This window comes from Aythya marila (assembly GCF_965140915.1).
Source record: "Aythya marila genome assembly, chromosome: 5".
NCBI classification, from domain to species: domain Eukaryota; kingdom Metazoa; phylum Chordata; class Aves; order Anseriformes; family Anatidae; genus Aythya; species Aythya marila.
Genome location: NC_139046.1, coordinates 12326221 through 12343039, shown reverse-complemented (window position 1 = coordinate 12343039; position 16819 = coordinate 12326221). Strand labels below are relative to the sequence as shown.

At 41.4% G+C, this 16819-nt stretch overlaps 1 protein-coding gene across 1 annotated transcript; it reads right to left on the bottom strand.

Annotated features, from left to right (window-relative positions):
• Window positions 1-7040: 7040 nt before the first annotated feature.
• On the bottom strand, window positions 7041-16028 carry SLC25A29 (solute carrier family 25 member 29). Its single transcript, XM_082762619.1, has 4 exons — window positions 15878-16028; window positions 14818-14861; window positions 9987-10070; window positions 7041-9375 (listed from the first exon to the last, which is right to left on the bottom strand). Exons 1-4 carry the CDS (start codon window positions 15909-15911, stop codon window positions 8632-8634), a joined length of 906 nt encoding a protein of 301 aa, XP_082618745.1. The 5' UTR covers window positions 15912-16028; the 3' UTR covers window positions 7041-8631.
• Window positions 16029-16819: the final 791 nt, after the last annotated feature.

Sequence of the window (16819 nt, the reverse complement as noted above, 5' to 3'; positions counted from 1 at the left end):
TCTAAGTTAATTTGAACGTTGCAGCTCTAATCTAAGGTTATTAGGAGTAGAAAGAAAGACGGGCTATTTAATTTTAAGGTATGCACTAGAAATTTGGCAGTATTATTTATAAGCAGTTATTGAACAGGACAACATACTGAAATTTGTATAGTTACGGTTAAGTTAAATTCTGTATTCAGTTAAATTAGTGTCTATTCTTTTTGGAAGGAAATAAAATCAGTTCAGTCTAGATCTAATTGACCTTTTTTTTTTTTTTAATGGTATATGGGATGTTAGTCTTGCTCAGAACTCTACTTTCCTGTGTCATGAAGTGGTACCAATTTTATTGCGTTGCAAAGTAAAGAGATCCCTTGATGGTATCACACTTTATCCCTGAACATGCATTTGCAACGAAGTTACTTAAGTTTAATCTTCATTTGAAGACTAACTGGGAGCTCAAACACGCATTGTCCCTAGTTATATTGCATCTGTGTTACGGAGTGATAATTTCATCTAGGCCTCAAACTGGTAAGCATTCAAGACAACCCCAAGCCTACGGAGCAATGATTAGTAGCATGAAAGATCTTGCTTTGTTAATGAGCAAATTCCATACTGGGGTTGGATAAATACTTGTGATGAGCAGCTTCTGTCAGTTAGTTATGCTTTTCAAATATAATTGGCACATCTTGTCCTTAAAACTTCATGCTTAGTTGATTCCAGAGTTCTACTTAGGCATTTTTGGTGAAGAAAAACAAGCTTTGACAATAGCAACAGAGTTAATAGCAACAGAGTTGACTCTGAAACCACAATTACCAGCCTGCTATCTTCGTGTTTCTGCTTTAGACCATGAATTTGTGAGCAAGCTCAGGTAAGGCATAGAAAATCTTCAGGGCTGGGGAAAATGCAGCCTAGTTTTAAAACTGGTAAAAGATTTTAGAAAAGATTCATCGTGCCTGCTAAAATGCTTCTGTGACGTCACATTTCATGTTACCCTATGTGTTTTTCTTGCAGATGAAATGGAAGAAGGTTCTGTAACTTTGCTTGCATATAGGTTTCTGTGGCTGTGTATCTTTGGGCTTGACCAGATTTCAAAACATAGAACTGACTATAGGCTTTTTGAGCAGTGCCTATGTTTATGTTCTGCCTGTAACAGTAGTGCCTGCTTTAAATGCAAGGCAAACTGAACTGAAATGCCCATTATTTCTAGATACACTACTTGAAAAGTGAGTAGGAAGAGCCCAGGTACAGCTTTGTTAAGAATTTATTCACTTTAGTGTTTCAAACAGAACTGGTATCTCCTTTATTATTCTCTGTGGCTGCACTTGCACTTGACATTTTGGACCAAAAAGTTCATTGTTGAATGTACAGTCTAACACATCATTTATTTCTTATGTCATGGCCCCAAATTGTTAATCAAAAAAGCTATATCCAAACATGTTTCCAAACAACGTAGGTTGTCAGCAATAATGTAGTTTTAAAGGCAAACAGTTCCTTTCTCTTGGCTTTTTCATCTACCAGGGATTTAGGAAAAGCAGCATTAGTTAATTGGCAAAATTACTGAAGCTTTAAAAAGCTACAAAGGGCTAGATGAAGTGGAGTGACTGGGGCAATGAAAGATATTACCACTTAGTCATCAGTTGCCCTAAGATGCTTGCAGAAGAGACTATCAATGTATGCCTTGAAAAGACTGAAAACAATTAATCTTTCTAATAAATTAAGATGACCAGACTCGAGGATAGCATGTGACGAATAGCATTATTGGAAATGTGGTTCTTCAGTGCTTTTCAGCCGTAGTACACCTCTCTTAAGCCTGCCTTATGATGGCTTGAGAGGACAAGGGAAGTAAACAATGGTTTGTGTCAGCATTAAGCTTTGACTTTTTAGTGACTGCAGAATTATTTCTATATTGCTTAATGCTGTAGAGAAATCAACAAGTCTTTTGAAAGCTTAAGAATTCATGTTGGATTTTTAATTGAAAGTAGGGAGTAAGATTTGCAGGCAGAAACAGAAATGTGGATTTGCATCAAGTACAATTATTCATAGTTGTGTAAATGGCATAGTTAAAAAGTAACACTTCCTAGTTAGGAAAATTAAATAACTTTTTCTGTCAGCCTGTTTCTGCAGTCCTAGGGTGAAAGAATGTGAGTGACTTGAGGGAGACTGTGAGACCCTGCTGCAGAACACTGTAAGCAGTGATCCAAAAAGGTTCAAAATTTAATGGAGGAATATATGTGCTTGAATTGTCAGGAGATTCAGTATTTGTTTTGATCTATGAATGGATCTAGTGTCAAGTTGAAAAAGGCCAGTAGTGGAAAAGGCTTTACGGTGATGCTTAAATGCCACCTGGATGGCTACTAGCTTCATTTTGTAAGGTAATGTAATAATTTAATCTGTGGTCCCTTAGTTTCTTTCTTTTTGCCTAAATTGCATCAATTTAGGCAACTTCATGTATATTCACAATACTGTATTATTAAGGTAGTTTTGCTTGATTTTTTTTTTTTAATCTATTTTTGTGGAAGTAATGTAGAACATTACATTTTCTTTTGGAAAAAGCACAGCAGTTTAGATTCAGCAGTTCAGAAGTGCTTTTTGATTTTTTTTTTTTCAGGTCCTGACTTTCTCTTAAGCAAAATTATGTATTTTCTGCTACTTTAGGCAAATAAGTAAATTTACTTATAGTAATTGTTGTTTAGACAACTCCAGTTGTGTTTTTTTTTTTTCCTGAAGTCTTACTTTCCTTTTGACAGAAAAACTAAGATTGGCTGCTGGTTGGATACCATTTCTTCTAACGGGCTTTGCTCTCTATTGTGTATTCAGATGTGGACGTAAGGTTCCTCTTGTGAATTGCTGTTCTCACCGGGTTCCTGTGTAATTCGGAAACCCTTCAGCAGCAAACCTGAAATTCTGTAGAAATACTGATTTTGGAAGGGCAGGGAAGAGGCAGAGAGCCCCTGGAGTCCTTGCAGGACTTTTGGGTGGTTCTCTTGCTGCCACTTCTGTATTAAGTGTTCTCATGGGTTTAAATGTGGTTTCCCTCTAATTGGCTTGAAAGTAGCATCTATGTTGATGCTTTATTTTAGTCTGTATAGATACTCCTGAATAACAGTTTGCCAAGAGAGGGCTGTCAATTGTGAGTTTGTACCAGCAGACAAAGCAGTGTCAGGGTGCCCCTGTGAATCACAGAATCTGTGAGCAAAATTGTGTGTAGGGTGTCTTGAACATAACAGTGTCAAAGTAGTTCCCCACACACTAGTGCAGAAGAGTAAGAAAACCCTGTTTTATTTCTGTTACAGGGTTTATGGAGTGATTTAATGGCTCATAAAGTCAGCTGTCCTTCAGAGCTGCAAGATGCTCACTAGGGACCTCGCTAGTGTTGCCAATAGCAAATTTGGCTTGCAAAATTAGTGACTGCCTCATGCAGGGGGCATCAGGCAGCTTGTGTTAAAACATTTCTTTTTCCCAGCAAAGCAGAAGATTTGGCCTTTGGACATGAATTCTGGTTAAGAACCAAGACTCACTGAAATACCTTTGTTTTCTTTAAAGTGTCTCAAAATTTCTTGCATCTCAGTTTAAGGGTATGAGACTAGATTATTAATGTGGTTTTTTTTTTTTTTTTTCCCTGTCAATATTAATGGAGCTGAAGCCCCCCACACATGGCAAAGGTGTAACTAATTATCTGTAATGTTAATCCCATAGTGAGGTACCCAGTGCTTTGAACCTCCAGTGGATTTACATGAATCCAATGACTTCCATAGGTTGAAAAGACTTACAAAAAACTGCTGTGTGGAACAGCATTGTAAAGAATAATACTGTGGCAGGTTTTTAGGTTTTTGTCATGTGAGCTCTTTTGTGTTTGTTTATTGTTGTTTCATGTTGGGGTTTTTGTTCGTTTTCTTTCTTGCATAGGTTAGGGATAGAGAATTTTTTCTTTAAAAAGGAAGTTTTGTAACATTAGTCCAAAGAGCATTAGGCTTTGAACTAACACACTCAATGGCTATGGGAAGTGCATCTGGTTCTGGGTATGTGTTTTGTTTTGTTTCCCCACTCCCCAAGAGTGTACACTGAAACTGCATAGTACCTCCTTTCTGAGCAGGCAGAGAAAACAAGAGGAACTTTTGCCTGGAGAAAATCGGGGTAAGAGTTACTTTTACTTAGCTCCTTGAAGTTACTAAAGTTGAATTTTATTCCTAGCCCGTTTGGAAAATGATGTGTTGTAGATTCATCCTTAGGTGAAAATACAACAGTGCTTCTCTCAGAAGGGGACCTTTCAGAAGGATGAGGGTCTTGCATGCCAGCTTTCCCCGTGGAGAGAAACACCTTACAACCTTCATGGGAGAACTGGAGCAAATCCTGGTGTGTTTGGGGATGAGGGGGTGACACCCTACATTGTGTCCTCCTGGGACAGTGTGTTGGGTCATCCCTAGGCGAACTTACCCTCAGGGGCTACCCAGAAGTAGGCTGTGGCCTACCTGGCCTGATAGCAGCTGCCCGCCGCCAGCCAGCTTTCCCAGACTTTCCTCAGAGCCAGGTGCAGCTACTGAAAGCAAGTGTGTTGTGTGGAGTGTGCTCAGTGAGGTGAGTGCTTTTAGGCCAGCCTTTCCTCTATCTCACAGTCAAATTTGGTATTTCTGACCTTCTGGCAGGGCAGGAGCTGTTTTTCAGCTAATTTTCATGCCAACTTCAGTCCAGCCAAGCGAAACCGCTCTAGCAACACTTCTTCCTCTTCTGAATTTTTATAGGCTATTATTTTTCACAACAAACCTTGCCTTGCTTGCTTTTATTTCTTGTTGATCAAACTGTGGAGCTTAAGATCACATTCTAGGTCAAATCAGTGAAAACTGATAACCCAGAAGTAGACAAAGCTTTTACTGCATATCATTTGTGTCATCATGCATATTATGTTGATCTCTCTTTTAATCTTTTTTTTCTTTTTTTTTTTTTTGCTTGCTATTAGTTGCAAGTTATTTTTATAATCAGTGAGGACAGCAGTGATACAGACTGTGAAATAGTTGCACCAGAAGGATGAAAATAGCTTATTTTCTTCTGCTTTCCTCCTCCAGTGCCCATGAACATGCGTAACATCCTGAACACTGAGCATGGAAACAAGCAGTCATCTCACTCAGGATTTCAAAACCTATTTCCACTATGTTTTACCCAGCAAGAATCTGTGTTTCCCTCCCCATGTTCTGTGCTTCCCAGAGTCAGATGGTCCTTTATATCCTTCATCTCACTCCACGATTGCAGTGCTTGCTATGGTATGTTGCCTTCAGCAAGTTTCTATTTTCCATGGCTCCTTCTCTGGTAGGAAAGAGGTTTCATTGCACTTTCCGCTAATTTAATGATATTTGGCAAGCTTCTAGGCTTTAAGTTGTTCTTTAACTAAGTACATATCAAAAGTCTGGCTATAACAACAGCTGTTAACACGTATTTTCCAGCATGATAGTAAATATGCTTAATTTCACAGAACAAACACTTCCATTCTCTGCAAGGTCAATTTTCCTATTTAAGTCTTAATGATTTTCCCAATATGCTACCTGTCCTGTATCTGCAATGTACACATTTTCATATCACTTTATTTTTTTTATAGTTCACTTGAAAAAGTAGTGAGATGCTTAATGGATGAAAAGAAAGTCAAGGTATAGAGGACAAATAAAAATACAAATTCTATGGTGACAGACAGAAGAGTGGAATTTTAGCTCAGATTTGCTATACTAACCTATTTGTGGCTCTAAGTTGGAAGACTTGTATAACCCACCCTGCTACGGGGTGGATCATAAGAGTAAAGCTTTAGGACTTGGTGGTAGGTTACCTTTCACTGAGTTTTACCTTCCTATTCCCTTCTGTTCTTGGGGAGCGTCTCCCACCCAGTGCCACGATGCTTGTGGGAGTGTCTGGGGAGGCAGAAAACAGTTCTGACTTGGTTAAATGGGCCGACGTGTCAAACTTCTGGTAGGAAGGAACTGAACTGTGTTTAAAAAGGCTGAAGCTATTTCTAGCTTGACTTAAATATTTGAAATAGCACAGATCTCAAGCAGCTGACATCAGACTAGGTTGAAAGCTGGCTTCTACCCTCTCCTTAAAACTTGTTCATCACACAGTATCAGTAATCTCCAGTGCCTGCTTCTGATTATTTCCTTCAAGTTCCATATGGTTGGATTTCTGTAAAGAATGCTTTAGTGAATACTGTGAGTAAAATGCTGTTTAGCCTTTTTGATTTAATGAGTTGACTGCCTTCTAGGGGCTGTCTTTCTGAAGACACTTCGTTGCTTATTCCAAGTATTTGTTTCTGTTCCACAGTTCAAAGCTGTTGCTCCTGCTGAGAGAACACAATGTGCTTAACTAGAACCTCATCAGGACTAGCTGGGGAAGGGGTGGCCTTTCCCTCTTCTGATGCTTTGACAGGATTTCTTTCATTTATATGAAAAGACCAATGAGGGAGCCAGTCCCTGATATAACTTCCTATTAGCAATGATTTTTTTTTTTTTTATCGGTTGTAACCACATCCTGCTTTCCTGCATGGCTTTTTTTTCCTTGCCTCCAGTATTGATGGTTTTTGTTAAAATTCCCTGAAAACCTAAATGAACATGGAAATGTTGAAGAGCTAGAAACAAAACCACACCTGATTCAGACCTGGTACTTGACAGCTATGAATGTGCAGGGACCCTAGCCTTTCCTGCAGCAGTTGTGTAGCCTTGGTGCTGTTCAACTCTGCTTAGACCAAATAAATGCAGTGTGATGGGTCCAAGTGCCCTGCCTGCTCTAAAGGCAGGGCTGTTCTATTTGTAGCTCTGTCAGCTTCAAGTGAGGTACTTGCTGAAAAGATCATTTTGAAGAGGCCAGGTGAGGCAATTTTCCATCTTTGCTTCAGCTACCTGATGTGCTCCAAGCCAGAGTGGGATGCTTTCGTTCCCAGGGGTGCATGAAAGGCAGATGGAGAACACATTTCTTCAGGCAAAAGCCAGAAAACCCACCCTTTTGACAGCTAGATTTAAAACAAGGAAATGTCTGAATAAAACATAAGAGGTTAAAGAACTGATATCAACTTTTTTTTTTTTTTTTTTACAAATTTATTCCCTCAATTTTATATACAATCATTCCAGACTGCTGTACAAAGGTGTAAATGGTCTTTGCTGTGAGTTGTGCATGTGCAGCTTAGTAGACAGGTTTAACATTCAATTTGAATCTCAGTGCAAGTAGGCACTAAAACACCCAACATACCTTCAAGGTATAAAAAGACATACCAGTTTTACAGGTTTCTCCAGCATATTTTGTTACAGTGCAAAATGCTATGAAATAAGGTTTCTTTAGGAAAAAAAATCCATTTAAATTAAACACATATTGCACGTGTCCCATCTGAAAGTGTAAGAAGCTGTACTTACTGACCTAGCTTGATACATTTTTAGAACATTTTTCAACCCGCATGCACTCCTTTCTCCTGGCTATTTGTGCCAAATATGTGTAGTTCTCCCTTCAAATACTAAATAGCTGTTCATAGCTCGAAAGCAATCCCTCTTGAACAGACTACTACAAAAGAAATCACAGCGGATTCATGTAACAAGGAAAATCTACAAAACCCTTTTCAATCTTCTTTCCAGTAGCACTGTAACTAAATACATAGACATCAGTATTCTTTAAAAGCATAATGCAAGTGTAACACCAGCCATTACAGACGCACCCCTATTTTCTGGAAAGGTAGGAAACCTCCAGGTCTACAGGTGTATGTATTTCCACAGTACTTCAAGCTGCTAAGCTAACATTACACCCACAAACACTTTGCGCAACAACACAGGTAGGACTTTTGACTTCTGTACATCACTGGCGGCTAGGTTGCAGGTTGGGTGAGGTGGCACAAAGTTGCATTAACTTAAAGAACAAAGTCTGCTTGGTCTGAAACTAGGCAATGTGCTCTGTGCACCTGCCAAACAAGAAGTAGAGGTGAAGGCTGATAATATTGATCTGGATAGCTTTGAGTTTCCCTAAATCCTTACTAGCCTTGAAATGTAAAGGCACATCTGCATATAAGTGCAAATGCTATCTTTGTGCTTAAGATATTTATTCAAAGCTGAAAGGCAAGGGATTGGCTTAGAAGCAAATTATTTCTTTAGCAAACCAGTATGAACAATGATGCTACTAAAAAAACCTGACACTTAAAAGCAGAGGAAAAGTAAAACACAACAGGGCTAGCTGAATGCTAGTCCATGTCTTAAACAGTTCAGGGTTACCTGCAAAATGCCTCTAACACTTAACTTCCTCCTTCCCCCTATCTCACATTGGAGGCCTGTACTTACTCCTGTTACAAACAAGAAGCGTTTCTTTTCTGCAGACACCTCTGCATTCAATTCAGCTCAGTCATTCAGAACATGGGTGGAAGAAAACCTGATTCCTGGTACTTTGAGATTCTCCAGATCCTCTTCTGGAGCCACAACTGTACAGTACTTTCTAAAGGCAGGTCCCCGTCTTACTTGGCTACTACAGGATATTAAGTCCTTGGTAAGGCTGGATGCTGTTTGTACAAGTAATGAGATGAAATCCTAATTTAACACATTTAGGAATTCTTTATACAGGTAGCATACATTTACACTACTTGTGCGGATCGACTGTTTACAGTTAAAAAACCAGCTGGGCTTTGGGTCAAGAACAAACAGGTGGTGCTCACAGACTGGAAGGCTGCTGGATTACCGGACCTGGTTCACATTCCCGAAGGTCATCTTCCGACCTCATGTACATTAGGAACACAGTGACAGTAGCAAAAGTAGCTGCATTGACAGGAAAAGCACGGAGAAGTGTAGAAGTAAGGCCTCTTGTAAAGACCCTCCAGCCTTCTTCGTGGTAGCTCTTCCTGACACAGTCTAGGATCCCGTTGTACTGTGTAACACCCCCGACGCCATCCGCCTGGAGCCGGGACTTGATCACATCCACGGGGTAGGTGGAAAGCCAGGACACGATCCCTGACATCCCTCCAGAAAACAGCAGTTTGGGAATAACGTAACTGTCTTCAGCTTCACAGCCTAAATACCTGGTCATGCAGTCATAGGTCAAGAAGTAAAAGCCAAAGCTTGGAGTCTCTCTTATTAATGTGGAGACCATGCCCCTGTTGATGCCCCTCAGCCCTTCCTTTCGATAGATTTTGATCAAACAATCCAGAGAATTTTTATAGTTCTTCGTTTTTAGTTTGTATTCACCTGTTCCTTGTAGCTGCATTCTTGTCTTTGCCAACTCCATGGGGCAGCAGATGATGCACTGAATAGCCCCTGCTGCTGACCCCGCGAGGAATTGGTTCAGAGGAGTGTCTTTGCCAAGGGCACGAAGGGTATTTCCTTGTACACCAAACACAAGGGCATTAATGAAGGTAAGTCCCATCATTGGTGACCCAATACCTTTATAAAGTCCAAAAGCCTGAAGGAAGAAGGAAAAAAAAAAAAACAAACTTTTTAACAGTAGTGTTGACAGCCTCCTGCAACTGTGCAGAAAATGTCCTTTCTGGCTCTTACTTGTGCTCTAACTTCCCAAAAGTGCCAGAAGATCAGTCTAATCTTGCTTTGTACATCACTGCCTAGGACACAAACAGCTAAATGTTTTTTAGTGGTACAAATGTCAAAGTCAACCTTTTAGTTATGGTCTTAAAGCTTAAAAAAAAAAAAAAAAAGCCCACAAAAAAGTCCACACCATTTTCTTTTCTCATTGCTTGCATTCTCAGGAAATTAGCTATTCAAATATATAGTTATTTAAAAGTTAACTTTTCAATGTTAAATTTAAACTTCCAACTTACTATCTGGTGAACTTTTAAACTTAAGTTACCATGCCTGAAAATGCTGATGGAAAAGTTATGTGCTTATAATTTTTATTTAGTTAAGACTAAAGTATCTGCACTGTGGTCATGTGAGGTTCAGAGTACGCTCTTCTCTTGATCTATGATATTTGTAGGTTTTTTGAGCAGCTTTCCTTCCCTTCTCATACAAAATATATATGAAGTTTCAAAATACACAAAGCATTAACTTCATACTTACAGATTCTTGCTTTATGATGGACTGAAAGCAATGGAAGGTCCCACGGTAGAGAGGTTTCTCTACATTTTGAACTTGTAGGCGAACCTATAAAAAGTTGTATGAGATACTGATGTGTATGGCAAGAGCAGCTTAACTGGTAAACTAGTGACTTGTATGGAGACTTGCTATAGAAATGTATATGCAAGAGCAAAGGCTGGACACTGGAATGCCATATGTGGCAAAATCATTTATAAACACTTACAGAATGTTTTTAATTATTTGGAGAGGGGCAGGGGGCAAAAAAAAATTGAAGGGAGAAGGGTTATTAACTTATTGTGAAAATTAGAAAACCGGTATCTGGAAATACAACAGGGTACGCTGTTTTCTAGAATTTCAGATTTTCCCATAGTGACTACAACAAGTGCTTTCTTTAGCTGCCAAGAATATTTCTGTCCACACTAAGGAATATCTGTACAAACCTGATAGCATTTTATAATAAATTATTTATAAGTCAAGCATGAAATAGGGATGATTTAAAAGGCTGGAAACTTTCAACAACAACACACCTAGTGTTTCTGGCTACTGGGCTTGGGGCCCTTCACTGAGATCAGATTTTTTTTTCAGAGGTTAGATGGGAAGAGACAAGATATCTTACAGTTGCTTAAGGAAAATAATAAAAAGTCACTCCTCCCTTTAAATCTTAAGTCTGTTTTTTTAACTTGCTGAAAGCAAACAATTTGCAAGGGTGTGGCTGTTTCAAGCCTTTAATGTTTGTAGTAAGTTAACTTTCCTGAAACTGACATGGGATGGCCTGCTGGACAGATGATGCTACTGTTTCTGATGACATTAGGAGACAGTCACATTTTCTAGGTCTTTCTTTAACCTTTAATGTGAAAGTCCAATTCAGGTTTTCCTGCTAATTTGCCTTAAGCACACTTCAACAAACAGAAAGGCTCAAAGTTACTTAGTACATCCAAAACTCTGCGCTGCAATCAACTCAGTAAGCTGGTTTCGCTAGAGTGGTGAAGTTAGATATTTGCCTTTCATCTCCAGCTTGGAGGGCTGCAATATTCCTGGGAAGATGCTTATCAACCATTTACTGCTGCTGCAACTCCAGGGCAAAAAAAAAAAAAAATTCAAGGCTCTTATTTTGAACAAAAGAAGGGATTACTAGGTCTCTGTGAGGAATTCCTGACTTTAAATTCCTTTTTTATCCCCCTTTGCCTAAAATAATAACAGAACCAACACCACCACAATGAAATAAGATGATGTGGGTCTAGAAACCATCTGGGGATGTGGTTTATCAGAAGTCCCTATTAAGGTTAGCTTTCTTCAAGGGAAAAAATAGTGTCAGCATTTTTGACATTACTACAATGTCATTTCATGTTTTGTAAATCTAAACTTTTGTTTTTAGTGTCCTTTTAGCATGCACATTAGTTTATGTTAGCCATACTCTAAGGCTGAGATCACCTTGGGTCTTCCAAGATGGAAAAGGTTTTAAAACATCTTAGAATTGAAATTGAGAGTAAGCTTAGAGTAGAATTCAAGTAAAATAAATCCTTTTTTAAATTCAAAGTCATGGGGGAGGATGTAGTGGATTTTTAAAAAACTGCTCAAGAAGCAGACCCATAAGCAAAGTCATATACCTTAACAAGTCAGAACTGCACAAAATGTAGGTCTTACTTCATTTATGGTTTTATTCCTAATTTCAATTTAATTTATTGCTTTATTTCAAACCCCAGCTGTAAAATCAGGTGACTTTCAAATGTATAAACTTTGAAATAATTACAGCTTAGGAACCTTCTTACTTTTGCGTGCAGTTATCTTTAACAGTTTAGAATTATCATAGATAGTCTGTATATAGGTTGAGTTTCCTATTGGCATACTATCTTTATGTAAATGATATGTGAAATATTGACCAACTGTAATGTTGTAGAATTAAATATTGAGAAAGTTAAGTACTGACACATCAGGCCTAAGAATGAAAAGCAGCTCTTTGCTTTAAACAATAATGACCACATTAGGGTGCAAACTGGCACCATAGTTACAGGCTGCCAGATGAGACAATGAACATGTACGAAACTTTGTGTTTTAATACTAACTTCAACAAGTTGTAATTTAGTGAGTATACATATAGGAGGGATGAATCAATTACAAAGGTTAACTGTCTATTCTATTAATCTGCCAACAATCATTGTGTTCTTTTATTTTGTTTGTCTTATTTGAAACCACTGTTACCGAGTGTTTAAGTACAATAGTAACATACTGTAATTTCACATTGCTAAAAACTTGCACAGAGGTACTCAAGACTAAAAAAAAAAAAAGAAAAAAACAAAACAAAACCTTCTAACAGTCCAAACAATTAATGATGTGTGAAATAGAGTTGTTTGAACAATGGAAGTTTCTTCCAAGGACATGTTGTGGATAAGACCTCAACAACAGTTTGCCTGAAATTCAATTTTACAGCCACTGTGTGTGGAAGTGCATACAGTGAGAAATGCATACCAGAAAGAGGGTTCAGAATAAGACTTTACATTTTTATTTTCATTTTTAAAGGGATATTTAAACCCCGCTCCCTCCATGTCATAGTTGTAGAAGAGGGACACATCACTTTAAAACTAAAAAGGAAAAAAAGCTTCATAAGTCTTTCAGAGCTTTATTTGAACTATTACATTTTGGAATAAATTAAGACTGAGAGAAACAGAAGTGTTCACCTGGGCTATACTTACTAGGTAACTCTCCCGTGATGAGGCTTATCTCTCATCTACAACAAAGTAACACTTTTGCTGTTAATGAAGACAGCCCCTAGCTCAGAAAGTAAAGGCAGTTAAAAGCAAAAAAGCAATTTTATACATCACATCAACAAACCAGGGATAAGAAGTTTGCCAGCTCTGAGATCAGCTCGCTGGCGGGTTTCTCAGCCTGACCTGCAGGCTCCAGCTCTCTCTGCGTGTCCCACCAGCCCCCTCCCCCTTGTGGAACATGATCACTGGCAAAAAAAAAAAAAAAAAAAAAGCTTAAAAGTCAGGGTGGAAGTAAAATTCTGGCTTATCTAAGAAGCTTTCCCACTGTTCAGTTATATTAAAAATTTAAAGTCTAAGGGGGTGACCAACTAGCCCTTTAAACACTGCAGTACTATAAATAGAGTTAATTCTTAACACATATACATATACAACAACTTATGCATTTTTTCTTTCCTTTTTTTTAAAAAAAAAATAAATGGTTATATTGTTAGTTTTCCCACATACAGGGTGACTACACCAGCTAACAACACAAACATTAGTGTTTTCTCTAACAAAGGGTAGATAACTTTATCCTTTCTAGTGGTATGAAAGCAGTGTTCCACACTGGATTTCATAAAAAGGGTTAAAGTCATCTGGAAACAAACTGCTTTGCTCTACTGTACAGCAAGATGCTTTGTCTTAAGCCAACACATCCATTTTGCATTAATACATCTGCCAGAACTAGCATGGGAGCCCCAGTTTTGCAGTCATTTAAATGTTTAGTTTCATGCAGTATAAGCTGTTCCACTTTAAAAACAAACAAAGAACCCCACACACGCTTAACTTTAGCCTGAGCATAATGTTTTAGCAGTTTTGCTGGCTTCAGTGAAGTGACCCATCACCGAAAGTTAAGCATGTAAAACTGGCCAGGATGGGGGGAGAGGAGACAGCTGTCCCTGTACCACCAGAAAAAAAGTATGCAAGTCTGGATAGCACCATTCCTGAAAATATTTACTCTAATTCAACCCAATTACTTAACAGTCAAACATTGTCAGAAACATACATATAGTCTTTAACTATTTGAGCAGCTTGCACTTGACTAGCAAGGACTAAAATCCACTTGCTAGGAAAATCTGTTCTTTCTGCATCGATTCACCCACGTGGCTAGGGAACATAACATGGTGATGACCCCTGTAATACTATCAGCCCTTTGCACAGCTAAATTCAGTAAGGTAGAGGCATTCCAAATATAGCCACGGCGGGTGGCATGCTGTGTGCTGCAGTCAAGTGATCTGCTGTTAGCTTAGCAGTGAGCATACTGGCATCCCTTGGTCTATTCTTCCAGTCAGAGACTTTAGATAAGGCTGCCAAAAAGCGACTTTAGTCATCATCCTGCTCTGAAAAATGGGCTCAGGCCCCTGGGAATCCTGGCTGAAGGGCCTCAGGAGGTTTAAAATCCTCCAAAAATCATATATTTGAGCAGGCCTTAGCTACCCTTAGTGTGCATAATGCATGCAGTTAACAGAGAATTGATTTTAACTTGGGAAGTTACAGAATATGGATATTACAACACCTCAGAGATACATATGCAGTACCTAAAGGGAAAAAAAAGGCCCCAGACAAGCATCATGCTGTGGATTTTTGCCCACTTACATCCACTGGCTAGTGTAGCAAATTAATGCCTGAGGAGTAAGCAGCAGAGCTTCGGGGGAAATGAAACAAAGCTTTCCATCTAGTGACAAAGTAGGCTGGAGTTACAAGTGCGGGTAGAGGCAGTTCTGTCAGTTAGTGGTGAAGGGCTGCAGAAAAGCAAGCTTTGAATAAAATGAAGTTAAATGCAAGATCCTGTTTTCAAATGCCGTGATGTTACTGCACTGACGAACTTGTGGTTTGGGCCAACGTTTGGTCATGTTACAGGGCTGAATCATACATACATACAGGGAATCTGTTCGCTTCTGAAGGGCTGGAGGCTACAAGTCTATGAACCATAGCTCCAGAGGCTTGCTCCAAGCTTTCAATCACAGATTTATGCTGCTACAACATCTGGGGATTTTTTTTTTCCTCCCCGGCTCCTTGGAAAAACATCAAGTTTCCTACTTAGAGACAAAAATATTTCGTCATCAACCCACCTTGACGGTGTCGAAGGGGTGTCCAACAAGCACTCCGGCAGCACCTGAAACAAAGCAGACGGCGTGGTTGTAACCAGCAGTCCCGGCTCCCTGCTGGGATAGCAGCACACGGCGTGGTGGGCAGGCCAGGAGGCTGGACACCTACGGTGTGCTCCCTCACGCCAGTACCAGCTGCCTTTACACTTCTGGCAAGCTTGGGAGCTCCAGGCAGGGACCGAGCTGTGCGACTATGGGGAGCGCCACGTCACACGGGATGCTCGGCAGCAGGTCCTGGCCTCAGCCTAAGGCAAGCGCAGGGGGCAGAAACTGCAGATTGCCCCTAAAGCAAATTATTTCATCAACACCCTGCTCTGGGGAAGCGTAGAAAACCCGGAAGCGCCTCTAAAGAAGGAAGAAATAGCTGTCTCTCTGCCCGGTGCCTTTCCAGATGGGTCAGTGGCACCTGCAGAAGGGCTGTCTTTGCCTTCCTATAGCACCGAAGGGATTTTTGGAAGCTACATGCAGGCCTATCAGCCAGGAAAACACAGCTACCAGCTAAAGCAAGGGCTCTGCTAGCTCCACGCTGCTGTGAGCCGAAACCAAAAGTCCAACCCGTTGCTGACCGCTGACAGCGAGGCCACAGGGAGACCTGTGCTGAGCAGACAAAAAAAAAAACCCTGTGCTAGGGGAGCACCGCGACCAACCGAGCAAACCCGGTACGTGGCTCCCCCCATCCAACACGCGATTTCCCAGCCGCTAAAAATAGAAAGGGGGGAAGGAGGGGAGGCCACAAGCAGGGGGGCGAGCAGGGTGAGCCCCGCGATGCCTCCACCATCCTCCCCTCCACCACCGCCCGCGGGGGGGCAGCTCCCGGAGCCCCCCCAGCGCTCGCTGCCGCCCCCCCTCGCTGCAGGAAGCCACGGGCGCTTCTTCCCCTCCCTCCCCGTACCCAAACCCGGCTTGGCGACGGGCACAACATTTATCATTGCCCCCCTCCCAGCTCTCAAAACACGCCACCCCCTTTCCTTTTCCCCCCATCCTTTAATTTTATATCCATATCATTTATTATTTTTAGCCTCACCGCCGACGCATCCCGCGAGGAAATCCAGAGCCATGCTCAGCACCCTCCTATAAATAGATGTATAATCTTTTTTTTTTTTTTTTTTTTTTTTTTAATTTTTCCACCCCCTTCCCCCCCCGGCGGGGCCCGGCCCTTGCGCGCTGCCGCTCCGCGCACTGCCGCCGCCCGCCGCGCCGCCCGCTCTTTCTAGCGCCGGGGCCTCGCCTCCGAGGGGGCGGGCAGGAGGACAACTCCCCCCCGCCGTCCTCAGCCACTGGAGGCCGGGCTGGGGAGGCTCCGGGCAAAGGGCGGGACAGGGATGGGGCGAGGGGAGGGGAAGGGAAAGGAAAAAAGGGGGGGGGAGGACCCGCGGAAGGGCGCTCAGCGCCCTTTCCCTTCCCCTCCCGTCGCCTCCAAGCTCATCCCCTCTGAATCCGGAGGATTTAACCTGCTCCGAACCCGAGGTTAGGGGAGAAATCGAAATGGGAGGCTGGGGAGCATCCTCCCTGCACAGCATCTCAGCCCCGGTGCACCGCACGCTGAGATGTGGCTCCTGCACGCCTGGACTCACTGAGGTTTTTGGGGAGACGTTTCTTCCCAAAAAGAGTAGCCAGGCAGTGGAACAGGTAGTCCAGAGAGGTGGTGGGGTCACCGTCCCTGGGGGTGTCCAAGGAAAGGTTGGACCTGGTGCTTTGAGACACGTTTTAGTGGGTGACATTGATAACAGGGTGATGGTTGAACCAGATGATCTTGGAGCTCTTTTCCAACCCTAATGTTTACCCAATTCTCCCCTCCCGCAGCCTTCTCCCATTTGTGCATTAACTTGACTTTCCCGCTGGCGAACCTTGCCTTGGATCGAGGTGCCCGATGCCAGAGGCTTCCCAGGGGATGAGGGAGCTGTTGACAGCCCCAGCAGGGCGCTCCCTTTGAGCCTCTTGTTATTTCTGCAGGCAATGGGCTGAG

Coding starts and splice junctions, on each gene's coding strand:
- SLC25A29 (XM_082762619.1), bottom strand. CDS start 15,911: ATGGCTCTGGATTTCCTCGCGGGATGCGTCGGCG. Junction 14,862..15,877: donor CCTCGCGGGATGCGTCGGCG/GTGAGGCTAAAA, acceptor GCTTTGTTTCAG/GTGCTGCCGGAGTGCTTGTT. Junction 9,376..9,986: donor CCATCATAAAGCAAGAATCT/GTAAGTATGAAG, acceptor TTCTTCCTTCAG/GCTTTTGGACTTTATAAAGG.